At 33.3% G+C, this 16,162-nt stretch overlaps 1 protein-coding gene across 1 annotated transcript; it reads left to right on the forward strand.

Annotated features, from left to right (window-relative positions):
- The first annotated feature begins 251 nt into the window (after positions 1-251).
- On the forward strand, positions 252-14,665 carry LOC109010930. The gene is made up of 7 exons (XM_035695869.1): positions 252-1,201; positions 8,712-8,835; positions 8,949-9,167; positions 10,392-10,572; positions 11,747-12,155; positions 12,564-12,644; positions 13,823-14,665. Exons 1-7 carry the CDS (start codon positions 252-254, stop codon positions 14,322-14,324), a joined length of 2,466 nt encoding a protein of 821 aa, XP_035551762.1. The 3' UTR covers positions 14,325-14,665.
- Positions 14,666-16,162: the final 1,497 nt, after the last annotated feature.

A 16,162-nucleotide genomic window follows, 5' to 3' on the forward strand; every position in this document is an offset into this window, starting at 1 on the left:
TTCGGACCTCCTCACTCAATTCGCATGCAATTACACCCACGCACAACTCTGATTTGGATCTTGGCACTACTTCTGCTCCTTGCGACTCACCAGCACCACTGCCTACCCGAACCCATTCCATGACCACTCGGTCAATGAACAACATTCATAAACCCAAACAACTAAATTCCACAACCAAACATCCCATTCCTAGCACCATCGAACCAACTTGTGTGGGGCAAGCTCTTCGTGAATCACACTGGAGAACAGCCATGTCAGACGAACTCACTGCCCTTATGCGACATAACATATGGGAACTGGTCCCTCCTCCAAATAATTGTAAACCCGTAGGATGCAAATGGGTATTTCGGATCAAGCGAAAATCTGATGGGTCTATAGATAGATTTAAAGCACGCCTTGTCGCCAAGGGCTACAACCAACGTCATGGGTTGGACTACAAAGAAACCTTTAGCCCTGTTGTGAAACCTGCTACAATTCGAACTATTCTAACAGTTGCTGTGATGCAGGGATGGCCTTTGAGACAACTTGACGTTAATAATTCTTTTTTGCATGGCCAGTTGACAGAAACAGTTTATATGGCTCAACCCCCGGGATTCAAAGACATCTCGAATCCTACTCATGTTTGTAAGCTAAATAAGGCCATTTATGGCCTAAAACAGGCTCCTAGAGCCTGGTACTCAGCACTGAAAATGGCCATCATGAGTCTCGGGTTTCAAAACTCAAAGGCAGACTCCTCTCTGTTTATATATCAAAAAAACTCTGTTTTGTGCTATTTATTGGTATATGTGGATGATTTGGTTATCACTGGTAGTGATCTGAAATTTCTGTCTCATATCATTCAACAACTTGGAATTCAATTCTCCTTAAAAGATATGGGTCAGATTCACTTCTTCTTGGGCATGGAGGTTATTCCTACAACATCTGGTCTTTTCCTATCTCAACACAAATACATCCGGGACCTTCTTTCAAAAACCAATATGATGGGTGCAAAGGAAGTATCTACCCCGTTGTCTACAAGCATGGCCCTGAAGTTGGTTGATGGAACCACATCCTTTGATAGCACTGAATTCAGAAGTGTTATCGGTGGCCTTCAGTATTTATCTCTTACACGCCCGGACATTTGTTTCTCTGTCAATAAGTTGTCACAATTTATGCACAAACCCACAGTAACTCACTGGGCAGCTGCAAAGAGACTTCTCCGGTACTTGAAAAAAACAATTTTCCATGGCATCCACATTAAAAAACATTCCAGCTTTGATCTTACCACATACTCCGATGCTGATTGGGCGGGAAATTTTGATGATCGTACATCCACATCAGCATACATAAGTTTCCTTGGATGCAATCCTATTTCTTGGAGTTCCAAAAAACAGTGAGCTGTTGCCAGATCATCAACCGAGGCTGAGTATAGATCTCTTGCAAATGCTGCCTCCGAAACAGTCTGGTTGCTCTCATTATTCAAAGAACTTGGTCTCCCAATAAAAGCTTCACCAGCACTGTTATGTGACAACTTGGGTGCAACTCATCTTACTTTCAATCCTATTCAGCACTCTCGGATGAAACACATTCAGATTGATCTCCATTTTGTCTGTGATATGGTTCAAAAGAAAATTCTCCATGTTCAACATGTCAACACTCAAGATCAGCTAGCAGACTTATTGACCAAGCCATTATCACAACAACGTCTGGACTCTCTCAAAATCAAGATTGGCTTAGCTAATGGCTCCTCCATCTTGCGGGGGCGTATAAGGGAAGACTCCTCCAATCAAGCTCAAGATCACACGTCCTGATTTAAAGGCTGAAAATCTGAGTGTAACAGAAATTAATTACTCTGTAATAGCTAGAATATTCTCGTGTAGATGTGCTGCTGTAAATGCTAGGATTAATTGTAGTTTTCCTTCCTAGAATAGAGTCTGTTTATGTGTATATATTCCGCAAGAATCAATTGAAATAAGATCAGTTTTTCTCCTCAATAAGCAATAAGAACCTCTGTAATTATATCTCTCAAAATTTCATCATATAATATATTAAGATAGGAAGAGAATAACAACCGTTTATATTTTTAAAATCATTAATAATTTTATTGTTACACATTGTCATATAAATAAATAAAAAGTTCAAATAATTGTTGTAAATGCATAAATGAATTTGATAGACGACCATGTAGATTCCACCCCTTAGGATTCTAACTCATTCATGTATCATCTACTATAATTTCTAAATACAAGTATATATCTTATTAATTCATGTATCAATCTTTCATATTCCTTATCTAAGCTGTTATTCTGTTCTTGAGCCATCTATATCACTTAATTGGTAAAATTTGATTTGTAAGATTCAAATTTTAAAATTTATCTTTCAAATCAAATTATATCTCGTAAGCAGTATGTAGTGTAGAATTTTTAGTGTTAACGTCGTGTTTCGTACGCTTTTGGGTTGGATTCCAGTAACTTGGGTCTTTTATTTGCTCACTCAAGAAAACACAGAGAGTAGAGGGCCTTGGTGGAGGCCGGAGAGTCTTCGATACTTAAGTCAATATATCCATATATTTCCCTCTCACCAACCTACGTAGGTTCCCGAGTGTAGGTGTCATCGGAAAAGTGTCAGGGCGGTGAGTCTCATTTGCCCCTACTGTTCGCTTTCCCCACACATGGGTTGATTTATGTGCGGGTTTTGCTCATGGGCTAAGTACTCTGTAAAGGCCCACTGACTCCTATTAGAGGAGGGTTGTTGGATTTGATCGGGCTCTTTTGACTTACTTCCCCAGTGATCCCTCGTGGGTTTGCTATATGACCCGATAGGAGGGCAAAACCCCTTACACTTAGAATGGAAGTTCTCTTCTATGTGATTTTTGGTAAGATATTTGGATAACATTTTCAAGCCACTTTACGTTTCCCTTGTATAAATATTGATATCTACTTATTGCGATAAAATAATTTTATAAAATCTTGATATGATCTATGTGATATTATATAGAGTATAATGCTATCATATCAATGCGATGAATATTCTTGTCTTCTTTACATTAGTTTGATTTTAAATATTTCTTTTTCATTTAATACTGAATATATTTGTTACAGATCATGTCAAATCTTACAAAACTTGAATTTGTTGCCCTTGATGTTTCTAATAACAATTATTTATCATGGATCATTGATGCTAAGATTCATCTTTATGCAATGAATTTTGAAAGTATTATTAAAGCAGTAAATGAAGCATCGTTGCAAGATTGCACTAAGGCAATAATTTTCTTTCCCCACCATTTATATAAAAAATTGAAAATTGAGTACCTCACAATAAAATATCCATGAGTTCTATGAAATAATTTTAGAGAGAGATACAAGCACCAGAAGACCATGATCCTCTCAAAATCTTGATATGATTGGATTCACCTGAAGCAATATTATTAGTAAATAAAACTCTACACTTTTTTTTTTTTTTGAAAAAAAAAACTCACAATTGAGATTGTGTAGAAAAAAAGCTATTAACGATGATATGTTTGAAATGAAATATATAATATATTCATATCTTGAATGTGCTCCTGTAACAGCAATATCGAGAGCGAAAGTTTACTAAGTATTATGAACTTATATTTTATTTACTAGTGGTTGAACAAAATAATGAGTTGTTACTAAAAAATTACTAGTCTCATCCAGCCGGTTCTACTTCATTTTCTGAAGCGAATGGAATTCCATTTCATCGTAATAAAGAAAATCATGGTCGTGGACATAATAGAAAAAACTATCAAAATCAAGTGGAGCGTACTCAAAGTTTTTCAAAGAAAAATGCTACATATCACCAAAAGTGGAATTGCTCTATGATAAAGCAAGATGAAAACAAAGGCTTACAGAATAAGCCTATAAAGAGATATGAAGATAAATATTACAGGTGTGGTATGAAATGACATTTGTCACATACCTGTCGTAAACCTAAACATTTGGTAGACTTGTATCAAGCATCTATGGAAAAAAAAAAAAGAGGGGTCGAAATGAATTTTAAGAAGATCATCTAACTTAGTTTAAAAATCCAAATAGGATGGATCCAACTCATCTCGATGCTTTTTATTTCTTTGTGAATCCTAACGGAGACAATGGTCTTTTTATTAGTGATGCATATAACCATAACAACTAATTTTCTTTCTTTATTATAACACATTATCTTTGAGTTGTTATCTTTTAATTTATCTCATTAAACTTTTTTTTTTGCATTAATAAAATTTTATACATATTTTTGTTATAAGGAGATATAAATTCTATTGATATATTGACCAATTCCAACATAATAGGTGAAGATCTGTGTCTAGTAGACAGTTCTTAAAAATAATAAATATTTTCAATATTTAATTTTAAATAGAAAAAATGTCAATACAATATATAGGTTATTGTACCTGATTGAAAGCTTCGGAAGAGCCAATATCATATTACCAAAATGAATAAGATTTTGTATTAACGATGCTATATATTATTCAAAATCTAGAAGAAATTTATTTAGTTTTAAAGATATTTATCATAATGGTTATTATGTTGAAACTACCAATGAAGGCAGTAATGAATATCTTTACATTACAACAATAAATTTAAGCTAGAAACTCGTATTAGAAAAATTGTCAACTTTTCATTCTGGATTATATTATACAACAATTAAATGAAATATCATAGTGCACTAGAAATATTTTGATCCAAAAATCTTTATACTTTGACATGATCTTCTTAGTATAATGGGATTAATGATGATGCATCGAATAATTGAGAATTCATATGGACATTCCTTAAAGAGCCAAAATATTCTTTTACCATGTGATTATCCATATGTAGCATGTTCCAAATGAAAGCTAATTATCATACAAAAAATCTATTCAACTTCCTACTATTCATACAACCTCCACACTCCACATTATTTTTAATTTTTATTATTTTTTTCTTTTATTAAATATTTATTATATAAATAATGAATAAAAAATTTAAAATAATTTTAAAAAAATAAACTCAAAAAAAAATTTAAAAAAAATATTAAAAATTTAAAAAAGTGTGGAGTGTGGAGTGTGGTGGAGGTTGTGTAGCAAAGCTCATTATCATATCACCCCCTTCCAAGGTATTTATTGAATTTCCACGTTTTTACAAAATATTCACGGAGATATATGTGAACCTATACATCCACCATGTGGGCCATTTATATATTTTATGGTTTTAATAGATACATCAACTAGATGGTCGCGTGTTTATCTGCTCTCTATTTGAAATATTGAATTTGTTAGATTTATTGCACAAGTTATTTGATAGCGGGCTTGATTTCCTGATTATCTAATCTTAGTCTATTTGGTTGGAAAATGTAGGAGAATTTATATCTAAAACTTTTACTTATTTTTTTATGTCAGTTGTGATTAATGTTGAAAATCATGCTACCCATATGCATACTCAGAATGGTTTAATTGAGTCATTTATTAAACATTTGCAATTAATTGCTTGACCATTACTTTTGAAAATAAAACTATCTATCTTTGCTTAGAGACATGTAATTTTGTATTTTGCATCATTGGTTCAAATAAGACCAACTGCCTATAATAAATATTCTCCCATTGCAACATGCATTTGGCTAACTGCCAAATATTTTTTTTTTTATCTTCGTACTTTTGATTGTGTTAGGCATGTTCTGATTGCACCTCACTAACACACTAAGATGAGTCTTTAATGTAGATTTAGAATTTATGTTGGTTTTGATTCTCCATCCATCATTAGATACCTCAAGCCTTTAACTGAAGATATTTTTAAGGCACGTTTTGAGGATGAGTAATGCTACATACAGTTATGGAATGTGCAAATGCCGTGCAGTCGCTTTGAAAAAGAGTAAGATCCACTATAAAAAAATTAATTTCTTTTCATGTGGGTCCTGTATTTATTCACTTTTTTCAAAATGATTGCATGGCGTTTGCGCACTCATGACTACAACTATTATTTCTCTTTGCGGATTGTCATTTTGATGAAACGATCTTCCCACCATTAAGGGAGAAAACTTGTCAAAAGCACGAAAACAAATATCATTGAATACTTTGACGCTATCTCATCTTGATCCTTGTACAAATCAATGTTGTCTGGAAACTCAAATGATCATTTATTTGCAAACTATTGCAAATCAATTACCGGATTCCTTTATTGATAATAAGAAAGTAGTGGAGTCTCACATTCCAACTACTAATACTTCAGTAAAGATCAATGTCCCTGTAAGACAATCAAATAAATCAATAGCTAATGAGTCTAAGGGGTGGTTTGGACAGTGAGTTAAGATGAAATGAAAGTTGAAAGTGGAATAAAATATTGTTATAATATTATTTTTGTTTTGAAATTTGAAAAAGTCGAATTATTTGTTGCATTTTATTTGAAAATTTAGAAAAATTATAATGATTAGATCAGATGAGATGCTTTTGGTATCCAAACCACTCCTTAGACACGCTTGAAGCATGAAAGACCTATTTATGCAAAAAATAAAACTTACTAAAAGAGAAAACACAAATAAAAGAAATTGGTCATTCTAAAGAGGCGATACACACAAAATAGACAACAAGAGCTATATATCCATCCAAACTTTTTGTACAAAATTCTCCAAGAATAAAATCCCTTGAAGCAGAATCTTCTGAAAATGAAAATGTATCTGACAATAACAAGATCTTGATACATTATGTAAGTATGAGAAAACTACTTTTCAAAAACCATTGAAGAATGTCGACATAGAAATGATTGACCAAAATGGAAAGAAACAACTAAAGTAGAATTGATGTTACTAGCGAAATATGAAGTCTTTGAATCTATAGTCCAAACACCTAAACGTTTGATGCCTGTTGGATATTAGTGTGTATTTGTACATAAAAGTAATGAGAAAAATAAGATTGTGCGACACAAAACACAATTTGTTGTACAAGATTTCTCATAGAAATATGATATTGATTATGAAAAAATATATATCTCAGTAGTGGATTCAATTACATTTAGATTTTTTTTATTAGCTTAGTAGTCACAAAAAGCTTAGATATGCATTTAATGGATGTTGTTATAACATATTTATATAGATCTCTCGACAATGATATATATATATATATATATATATGAAAATTCCTTAAGGATATTAAAATGTTTGGAGCATGTAATTCAAAATATTGAAATATTTATTCTATCAAACTAGAAAGATCTTTATATGGATTAAAGTAATCCGGACGCATGTGGTACAATCATCTCAGTGAATTTCTAATAAAATAAGGATTTGAAAATAATTTAATTTACATTTCAATTAACTTAGTAGCAAGATACAATTCTGCACCAGCTTGAAGGCATTGAAATGGTGTCAACAAACTTGGTTATGCATACTCGGGTTATCTTACCGATCTCCATAAAGGAGGATCACAAATAGGATATTTATTCACTTGTGATGGTACTGCTATTTCATAGAGATCCATCAAGTAAACATTAGTTGCTATTTCTTCCAACCACAAAGAGATTATTACAATTCATAAAGCCAGCTGCGAATGCATTTGGTTAAGATCAATAATTCAATATATTCGAAAAAATTGTGGTATATCCACAATTAAAGATAACTTGACAACATTATATGAAGATAATGCTACTTATATCATACAAATAAAGGGAGACTATATCAAAAATGATAGAACCAATCATAATCAGACAAAGTTCATTTCTGCACATAAGCTCCATAAGGGGAGTGATATTGGTGTCAAGCAAATAAGACTATATGATATTATGGTGGATCATTCACTAAAGCATTATCTGCTGTAACATTTAAGAAGTTGGTGTACAATATTGGAATTCGTCAACTCAATGATATTCCATCATAAACGATTGAAGCTCTACACACTTTTGAGGAGGGGAAAATAATCATACAGATTGTATTTTTTTTCCTTCACTAAGGTTTATTCCCACTAGATTTTCTTTTACAAGGTTTTAATGAGACAATCCTACAACATTGATACATAAAAATATAGTACTCTTTTTCCTTTGCCATTAGTTTTTTTTTTTGTTTTGTTTTGTTTTTTTATTAGGATTTTCTTTGGTAAGGTTTTAACGAGTCATTTTTTTTTTGTGTATGACCATCGAACGGGTAGTATTTAAATGCATAGATGAACTTGGTGGATGACTATGTAGATTCCACCTCTTAGGATTCTAACCCATTCATGTATTAACTTATGGAATTTCTAAATTCATGAATATATCTTATTAATTCATGTATCACCCTTTCATATTCGTTATCCTCTTATGCCTATAAAATAACCTAATGATGATTATTTGTTTAACACAAGAAATTCGAAGTGAATAATATTGAGCTCTTGATGAGCTAGTTTTGCATTGCAATTCGCTAATTCTCTTGCTGCTACTTTTTAATTTTACAACAGTAACTATTTTTCTTAGCAAACAAAATGGCTTGTTTGGACACTTGGAGTATCTTAGAATTAGGTGAATGGTAGTGAAATTGTGAGTTAAGATGTTTGGTTGGATTTTAAGAAATAAGAGAGAAATAGTTGAATAAAAATATTATAAATTTAAAAACTGTTTGAATATTATTTTTGTTTTGAAACTTGAAAAATTTTATTAATTTTTGTATTTTATTTTAAAATTTATAAAATTTGTAAGGATTAAATGAAAAAAATAAAAAAATAAAAAAAATTTATATTTGAGTGATATTTGACAATAAATCCCTATTCAATTCAGGTGGGTCACAATCTTGGGAAATCCAACGGTCAATATGACTCAGGCGTGCACCCGGCTCAGGAGAAAGAAATCCGACTCTCCAAGAAGAGACAAAGACATTTTTGTCCACTCTGATGCTACAACTGTCCAACCTGGAATTTCAAGGCCGTGCGTGCCACAAATCCCATGCACAAGATTCTGGATCAAAACGATTGGAAAACAAAAAAATACCCTTTCTAAATATTTTGTCTTTTTTAGGTGCCACCAAAAAGGCAAGTTGTGAACGGAGTTTTTGAGGTGCAGGGACGGATAAGCTTATGGTGGCTTACAAAGGCACAAAAAAGAGAGATTGCTTTCAGGAACTTGTTTTCTGAACTTGGGTTTCTCTTGGGTATGGTTGCCAAGCTTTGCTTAATGGCTTCTCAGGGGTACCTTCCCGGGCTTGTTCTGCACCAAGAACAAGGCAGGATCCTCAAGGTAAATCACAAGTTCAATTTAATGGCAATTATATGATCTGTTGGGTTTGTTTGCTTGGGTGGTTGCCTTGTTAAGTCTTTGATACTGTGTTTGCTGTTTGTCTCAGTCTGATCAGCATATTTGTTTTTTGGATTTAATTGATTTGGTGACATGGGTTGTTGAATTATAATCTAATTGATTTAATTGATTTGTTTTTAGGATTCTTGTTTCAGTAATGGTCATCTTGTCGATTTGTTTCATTTATGTTTTAGCCCAGCTTGGTTTATTGAGCTCATCCCGTATGTGGTTATTTTGGGTTCATATCTTGTAGTAGTTTAGGTTGTAGATCTAGGCCAGAGTTTTGCAGGCTTGGTGAAATCCTGATTAGATTTTTCCACTTTCTTTTTAAATTACTGAAGGGATTTCACGTACGTGAGGAAAAATTACAGGTCAGAATGGTTGTTTATAACTTTAGTTTTATTTCCATTTTAGCGTGTGGCTTTGACGATGCTTTTTTTAATTAGTAACTATTATTTGGTTTTAAGTAATTTTAGTGAATTAGTTATTTATTCGAGTTTGTTTATTTTCAACTTATTTTGACACATCGATTATCAGCTACTTATTGGTTTATTTATGTGGTAGCTTGAGTTGAACCATCAATTTAGATGGACAAAAGACATTTGAGATGATTGTTAGCTGGTTAATCATTTATTCTTGATAGCCTAAGAACTTTATTTGTCAGTTATTCTACTTATTTAGTGCCAAAATGAGGAGTTAAGCTTTTTTATTTTTTCCCTTTCTTGTGTAAAATGTCCTATTTATTTGATGCCCAACTTTCTGTTATTTGGGAATTTGGGCTTTAGTAGAACTTGTTGATATCTCTATTCAGTTTTGAAGTTTGAGATCTCGATTTCTAATTAAATTATGATCCTTATCATGTTACAGTAATTGTTTTACTTTTGAGTTTTACTACTTCATTTGGTGAAACCCTCTAACACAATTTCAAGAGGACATAAGTTTTGTGTAATTAGTCTGTGTTTTTGTTTCTTAATTTAATAGCCTCTAATATAGCTTTAAAAGTTTTTTTTTGTTATTAGTAATATTTTGCTTGTTATACTATATTGCATTATTAAATCTTAAGCTACTGTTGAAATGTTTATTATCTAGTTCTTAGTGTGGTTGTCACTCAATTTTGTAATTTTCTTGATTGCATTGACAAGTTTTCTTTTCGCTTTCAAAATGCAGGATTCTCAACATCTTTTGCCAAGTTATGGAGCTAAGCATGAGATAATAAGATCAAGAACACTTACTATGAGGCCAAATCATTATGAGGAGCCATTAAAACCCCTATGTGGGTTGGCTGACTCTAGTCAGTTTGTCCAGATTGACTCAACAGTTAAAAAGCCTGTGCTCATTGATGTGCAAGGTTTGATCATCATTTTTCAGATGCTATGGTTGTTTGAATTAAATTTTCCTTTAGGCATTCATATCTCTGTTACTTATCACTTACTAAAAAGATTACAGCAATTGTTTGAAATGAAATTATTTAATAGTTTCCTTTTTCTGTTGTTTATTCTGGACACCATTCATCTCCCACTGTCAGTAGTGTTATATTTATATGCTTGTTTGACCTCTTTTCATGGGATGTTGAAGAAAGAATTATCTAAAACAACCAAAGGAATGCTACTGTGAACTTCATTCGCACGAAGTGTGTGGGAACGGAAGTGACACTCTTTTCAGTCTAGCCTTTAAAGCAATCCTAAACTGTAATCTTTCCCTCCTGTTATTTCCACCTTTTTTGTTAGGTTTTATTATTATCTTTTCCTGTGTGATATCGATGTATCTTCATCATTTTCCTTCTCTTTTTACTGAGAAGCTCCATTTTTCTTTCTAGTTTATACCTGGAGGAGAATATGTTTCAATTGATGAGGCATTCACATCCGAATGTTCCATCATAATTCTTTCAATTGGACCAGTTTGGAGGGTCAATGATGTCTGTCATGCTAAGCATTTAGTGCATATTTTGGTTAACAGAGGTGGTTATGGTGGTCATTCATGGCAGTGGTAGTGATGCAGATGCTAATTGAAATGTCTTGTGCTATTATAGCCATTGGGCTTGACCCATGAGGATGGTGATGGTGGCTGAGGTGATCATGGAACGTATAAGTGGAGCTCTGTTTTTGGGAGGATTGGGTAAATTATGAAGTTAGAGTGGAAACAAATAAAAAGAGAAACAAGAAATGAGGCAGATGCTGTTTTGAAGAACCAAAAATGAATACTTTGGATACCCGTACCAAAAAAAAGGAAAAATAACACAAACTAACATTTGGTAGCATTCAACAAACACCTTTTTCATTTTACTTTGGGATATTGCCTTTTCAGAAAGTTCGTTTCTGAAATAATACCCCTGTGAAAGACTTCCCTTGTTTGTTAATGTTTCCTGGGCTTTTGATGATGTCTTCATTTTTTTTTTATAATTGTTTGTTTTTTCCTTTTGATGGGATGACATGCAGAATGTTTCACACCCAACTACTCTTTGCTTCACTCCATAGTTGTATCGTGCTGAAGTAATCTTATTTGCCTAAATGTTTCAAATACAGATGATCACCCAGACTCAATACTATTTAGCTTTGGAATTTCTGAGCAATGTACGAAACATGAAAAAATATTGAAGTTCCTCATGTCCGGACCAAGTGAAGTGGAGAGAAGGGAATTTGATATGTCTTTACTATCTGACTTGATGGGGTTACAAGCATTGAATGTGTATCAACAGCCAACTGCTCCTCTTATTTACCCAAGTTGCAAACTTTTCTCACAGAAGCCTCCAATGGACTTTGTGGGAGACTTGGCCTGTGGTCCAAAATTTGCAGTTCACCAAGATGGTCGAGTAGTATTCATGGGCACTGGGATGGAGGTGAAAGATCTACTTTCAGTTGTTGCTGAGGTTTACCTATCGAGAAACTCACCCAAATGGAGAAAGCCATCTATGCTGGTCCCACAATATAATAGGTATGGATTGTTGGACCTGCTTTGATTTCCTTTGAAGTTAAATGCAATTTAATTTTATACGCATATTTTTTATGTACCATTTGCAGTTGTTTGTTTAAATGTATTGAGGTGTTCCTTCTATATAGTTTTATTTTTCTTTTTAATTATCTAATTTCAATTTATTATGACTGATAAAAAAATCTATTTATTATGGATCTGACCACCTCTTGATTGGATAGACCTCACATAATGACTGCATCAATAGACCTTGCATAATGATGAGCAGCAGAAATGATGGAAATCATGGCATGTTGCATTTAATTTGACAGCAATGGGTGTCCTTAATGATTTTGTATTTCTATGCTATTTTAGTATTTTGCAACTATTGTCGTTTTCACCGAAGTCTTGAGTAACTTTTATATTGTACAGGCTTGGCAGCAACGAAGCAGTCACTAATGTTCAGGGGTCTTCTTTGAAGGTTCAAGCTACAACTGTTGTCCCTTTGAAGAGGTATGCAACACTAATCTAGTTTCTTGAAGGTTATGGGCCTGTTTGGATCTATTCTCTAAAATTTGTTCTCAAAGATGTGTTCAGAGTATGAGAGTGGAAAAATGTTTCTGGTTGCTTTTTATGCCAAAATGTTTTTGGAAGAATATCATTTTATTTTCAGAAAACATAGTTCTGAAAATCTGTTTGGGTAATGACAATAAAAAACAATATTTAAAACAATGAAAACTAACAAAAGAGCTTGTTTACTTGGTGAGCTAAGAATTTAAGTGGTTTGTGCTAAGGATCTTCCATTTATTCAAAAAATGTTGATGCTCACTTCTTTGAAGTGGTAATAATGAGGATATAGGTAGGGTTCGAGAGTGGAAATCACAAGAAATTAGTTATGACAGAAATAATCAAACTCCACAGAGCGTGTCCTTGGTGAGCTGCAGAATTCGTACAACAAGCTTTAAAAGAAAACAGAAGTAATTACACTAGAACCAAGTTTCTAACACATTTTGGTGCATTTCTTAGCCAGTTTTTACAAGAAGAACAAGTCTTCAGTTGAATTTTATGCTAGCTTTGAACTAAAGAATGAAACTGAACAAAAGGTATGATAAAGAACTAAAATGGCATACCAAACTGAACTCCCCAATTAAAAATCTCACTCAAGTTCACTTATGAAAACTTGACATTTTAGTACGACTATATGCCAATTTGAATATTACACAGTGGATAGTGGGTATGGGCAGTGGTTGAGTGAGTTCCCCCCTTAAAGAAACCCAATTGCATATTGCATAGCTCCAAACGTTCTCCAACCATTCCAGTTTCACCTTCAACAACTTTGCCACCTGAATACCCAAAGTGCCACCTTCCCTCCACCTTTTCAACTCTGCCATAACCAACTGGCTGTTTCCCAATCTCTTTAAAGTCCAACTTTTGCCACTCTAAACCCTGTTCACCACCTCAAAGTATTTTCCATATGTGATACTGGTATTTCATATTTGTATACTTCTCTGCATTCGCCGCTTTAATTTTAAGTTGAATATCATAGCTCCCCCAAAACAAAATATTTGTTGTAATTGAATTTGTTACTGAACAGTGAGAACACATATGTGAACTTTCTTCACGCAATTCATTTCATTGCTTAAATATTGACATTTTATTTTTTGTATGCTGCCTTGTCATATTTATAACAGTCCCAATAAAGTAAAGGTTAAGCCATCACCAAAGAAGAAGAACAAAAGGAAAGTTGGCAGAGAGAGGGATGAGTGCAAGAAGAACTATTTCTATGCTTGTGAGAGCCTTCTATCAATAATGGTTAACAAAAGGTACAATGGAAAAACGGCAATTCTTTCTCTAAAGAAATCTGGCCCGGAGCTTCCTGAGCTCCTGACCCAATTTTCTGCTGGAATTGCCGGGACTGGTCTTGCTGTTCTTTTCTCTGTCATCAGTAAATTAGCTTGTGGGAGGGTACCATTCTGTGGATCTAAACTCTTGAACACGAGTTTTGGGTTTGGACTGGTTTGGCTCTCATGGGCAGTGAATAAACTGAGAGACACGATTCTCCATACCATCAAGAATTCTGGGAAGCTGAGTTTGAAGGAAGAGGAAATTATGAGGAGAGTGGATAAAAGCGTCAAGGAGATTTGCTTCGGAACTGCAACTCTGATGGTAGTGGCAATGCTGAAGTTTGCATGAGCATCCATGGAGAAATACGATTTCAGGAAAGTACCAAGGGTTTGGAGAACACACCTTAAGAGGGTTATGAGTCTATGACTGTTACACTGTAATAGGGTGGTGTTGATTATACCATGCTCAAGCTCAATGGGGTTGCTTGAAATGAACTTGACAACAAACTTAGGCCGGCCGGGTCAGTGATCACCAGTCAGGTAGTCCTTGTCAAAGTTGGTATGTCACTAGTAGGACGGTAACATGGTTAGGAACTGGGAGTAAATACTGTAAAGCTTACTATACAAAACTTGTATATGAAATTAAGATATTTTTTTTTAACAAAATTTTTTAAACTGCTATTAAATTTTCATCTCAATCTATCTCATCTTAACTTACTGTCCAAACGGCACCTGAGTTTGTTGAAGACGTTTAAACATACTATTGTCCTAAATTGTTACGTTTAGGATTGAACTGCTTGTAAAAGCAAAATGTCTTTCCTGTCCTAAATTGTTACGTTTAGGATTGAACTGCTTGTAAAAGCAAAATATCTTTAGGAAAGAAGAGAAGTGTTTTAAATTCATAAAAAAAAAATTTATAAAAAAAAATTTATATATTAATATTATTTGATATGATATGTTAGATTTATTTTATTATAATTTTTTTTTTTATAATATAATGTAAAATATCCACTCACGTTAATTTATCACTTTATTTTATAAATTATTTTATTTTTCTTTAAATCAAGCACACATAATGTCGCAAAGTACGTTCAAATATGCATTGATTAACGATTTCACCTGCCCTGCTGTGGATCGAGCGTATTATTGAGTGGTCAATCTAAGCCAGAGTCCGCCTTTCAGGTCTCGCACCACTGCGCCATCGAGGGGCGGCTTCACCCACCTGTCGGGTAATTGTTAATGATATTCAACAAGGCAATCTGACATTCTGACTTGGTTTGTCTCCATCGAATTATACAGAATTATGTTTTCTGACCTAATTCACAGAATCAGCTTTCAATTCAGTCTCGTTTAGAATTCATCAACCATCCTCAAGTGTTCGAAAAAATAAAAAAGAAGAATAAGATACTATAACCCATAGGAGAATACTTTAGATAAAAAGAGATTAAACAAAATTAAATCTATAAATTGATGTAATTTGATATGGTATGTCAGATTGTAAAATTATTTTTATTATAAAATAGATCTAATAAATCCTATGAAACTATATCAATTTATAGATTTACTTTGTATAATTTTTTTATATATATAGCAGTTTTTCTAACATTAAATGGATATATCCGTGTCAGGCAAAAATGGAGATAGTTTTTTTTTCCTTTCAATTCATTTTCTTTTGGGCTCTAGTATATAAAGAGAAGTCGTAAAATCAACTCTGCACTTGAAATAGATAGTACAATTAAGAGTCTATAGCATCATCTGAAATTTGCTTACATAAACAGTAACTCAAGAAGATCCTATATTTTTTAGGACTGGAGGAAAATCCAAGAAGTACTGTTTGTTTATGAAAAGGCCTCTAGACAGTTCCTTAATAAAGACAAAACTTATGTGTTTTTCAGCATCAATACACAGCTGTTAGAGAAGCATACCATTAAAGAAACTGGAAATTCTTTTATTTGTGGCTCCTATGAAAAATATCTTGGACTTCCTACTATGGTAGGGAGATCAAGGTTCAACACCTTTAGAAACGTCAATGAGAAGGTATGACAGAAAATATCTAGTTGGAAACATCTTCTTGTCTCAAGCTGGGAAAGAAGTGCTTATCAAGGCTGTTTTGCAGTCCATTCCAACTTTCATTATGGGTGTCTTTAAACTTTCTAACAAATTGTGTAAGGAGATCAATGTTATATT

The sequence above is a fragment of the Juglans regia genome, chromosome 11 (assembly GCF_001411555.2).
Source record: "Juglans regia cultivar Chandler chromosome 11, Walnut 2.0, whole genome shotgun sequence".
In the NCBI taxonomy this organism is placed as follows: domain Eukaryota; kingdom Viridiplantae; phylum Streptophyta; class Magnoliopsida; order Fagales; family Juglandaceae; genus Juglans; species Juglans regia.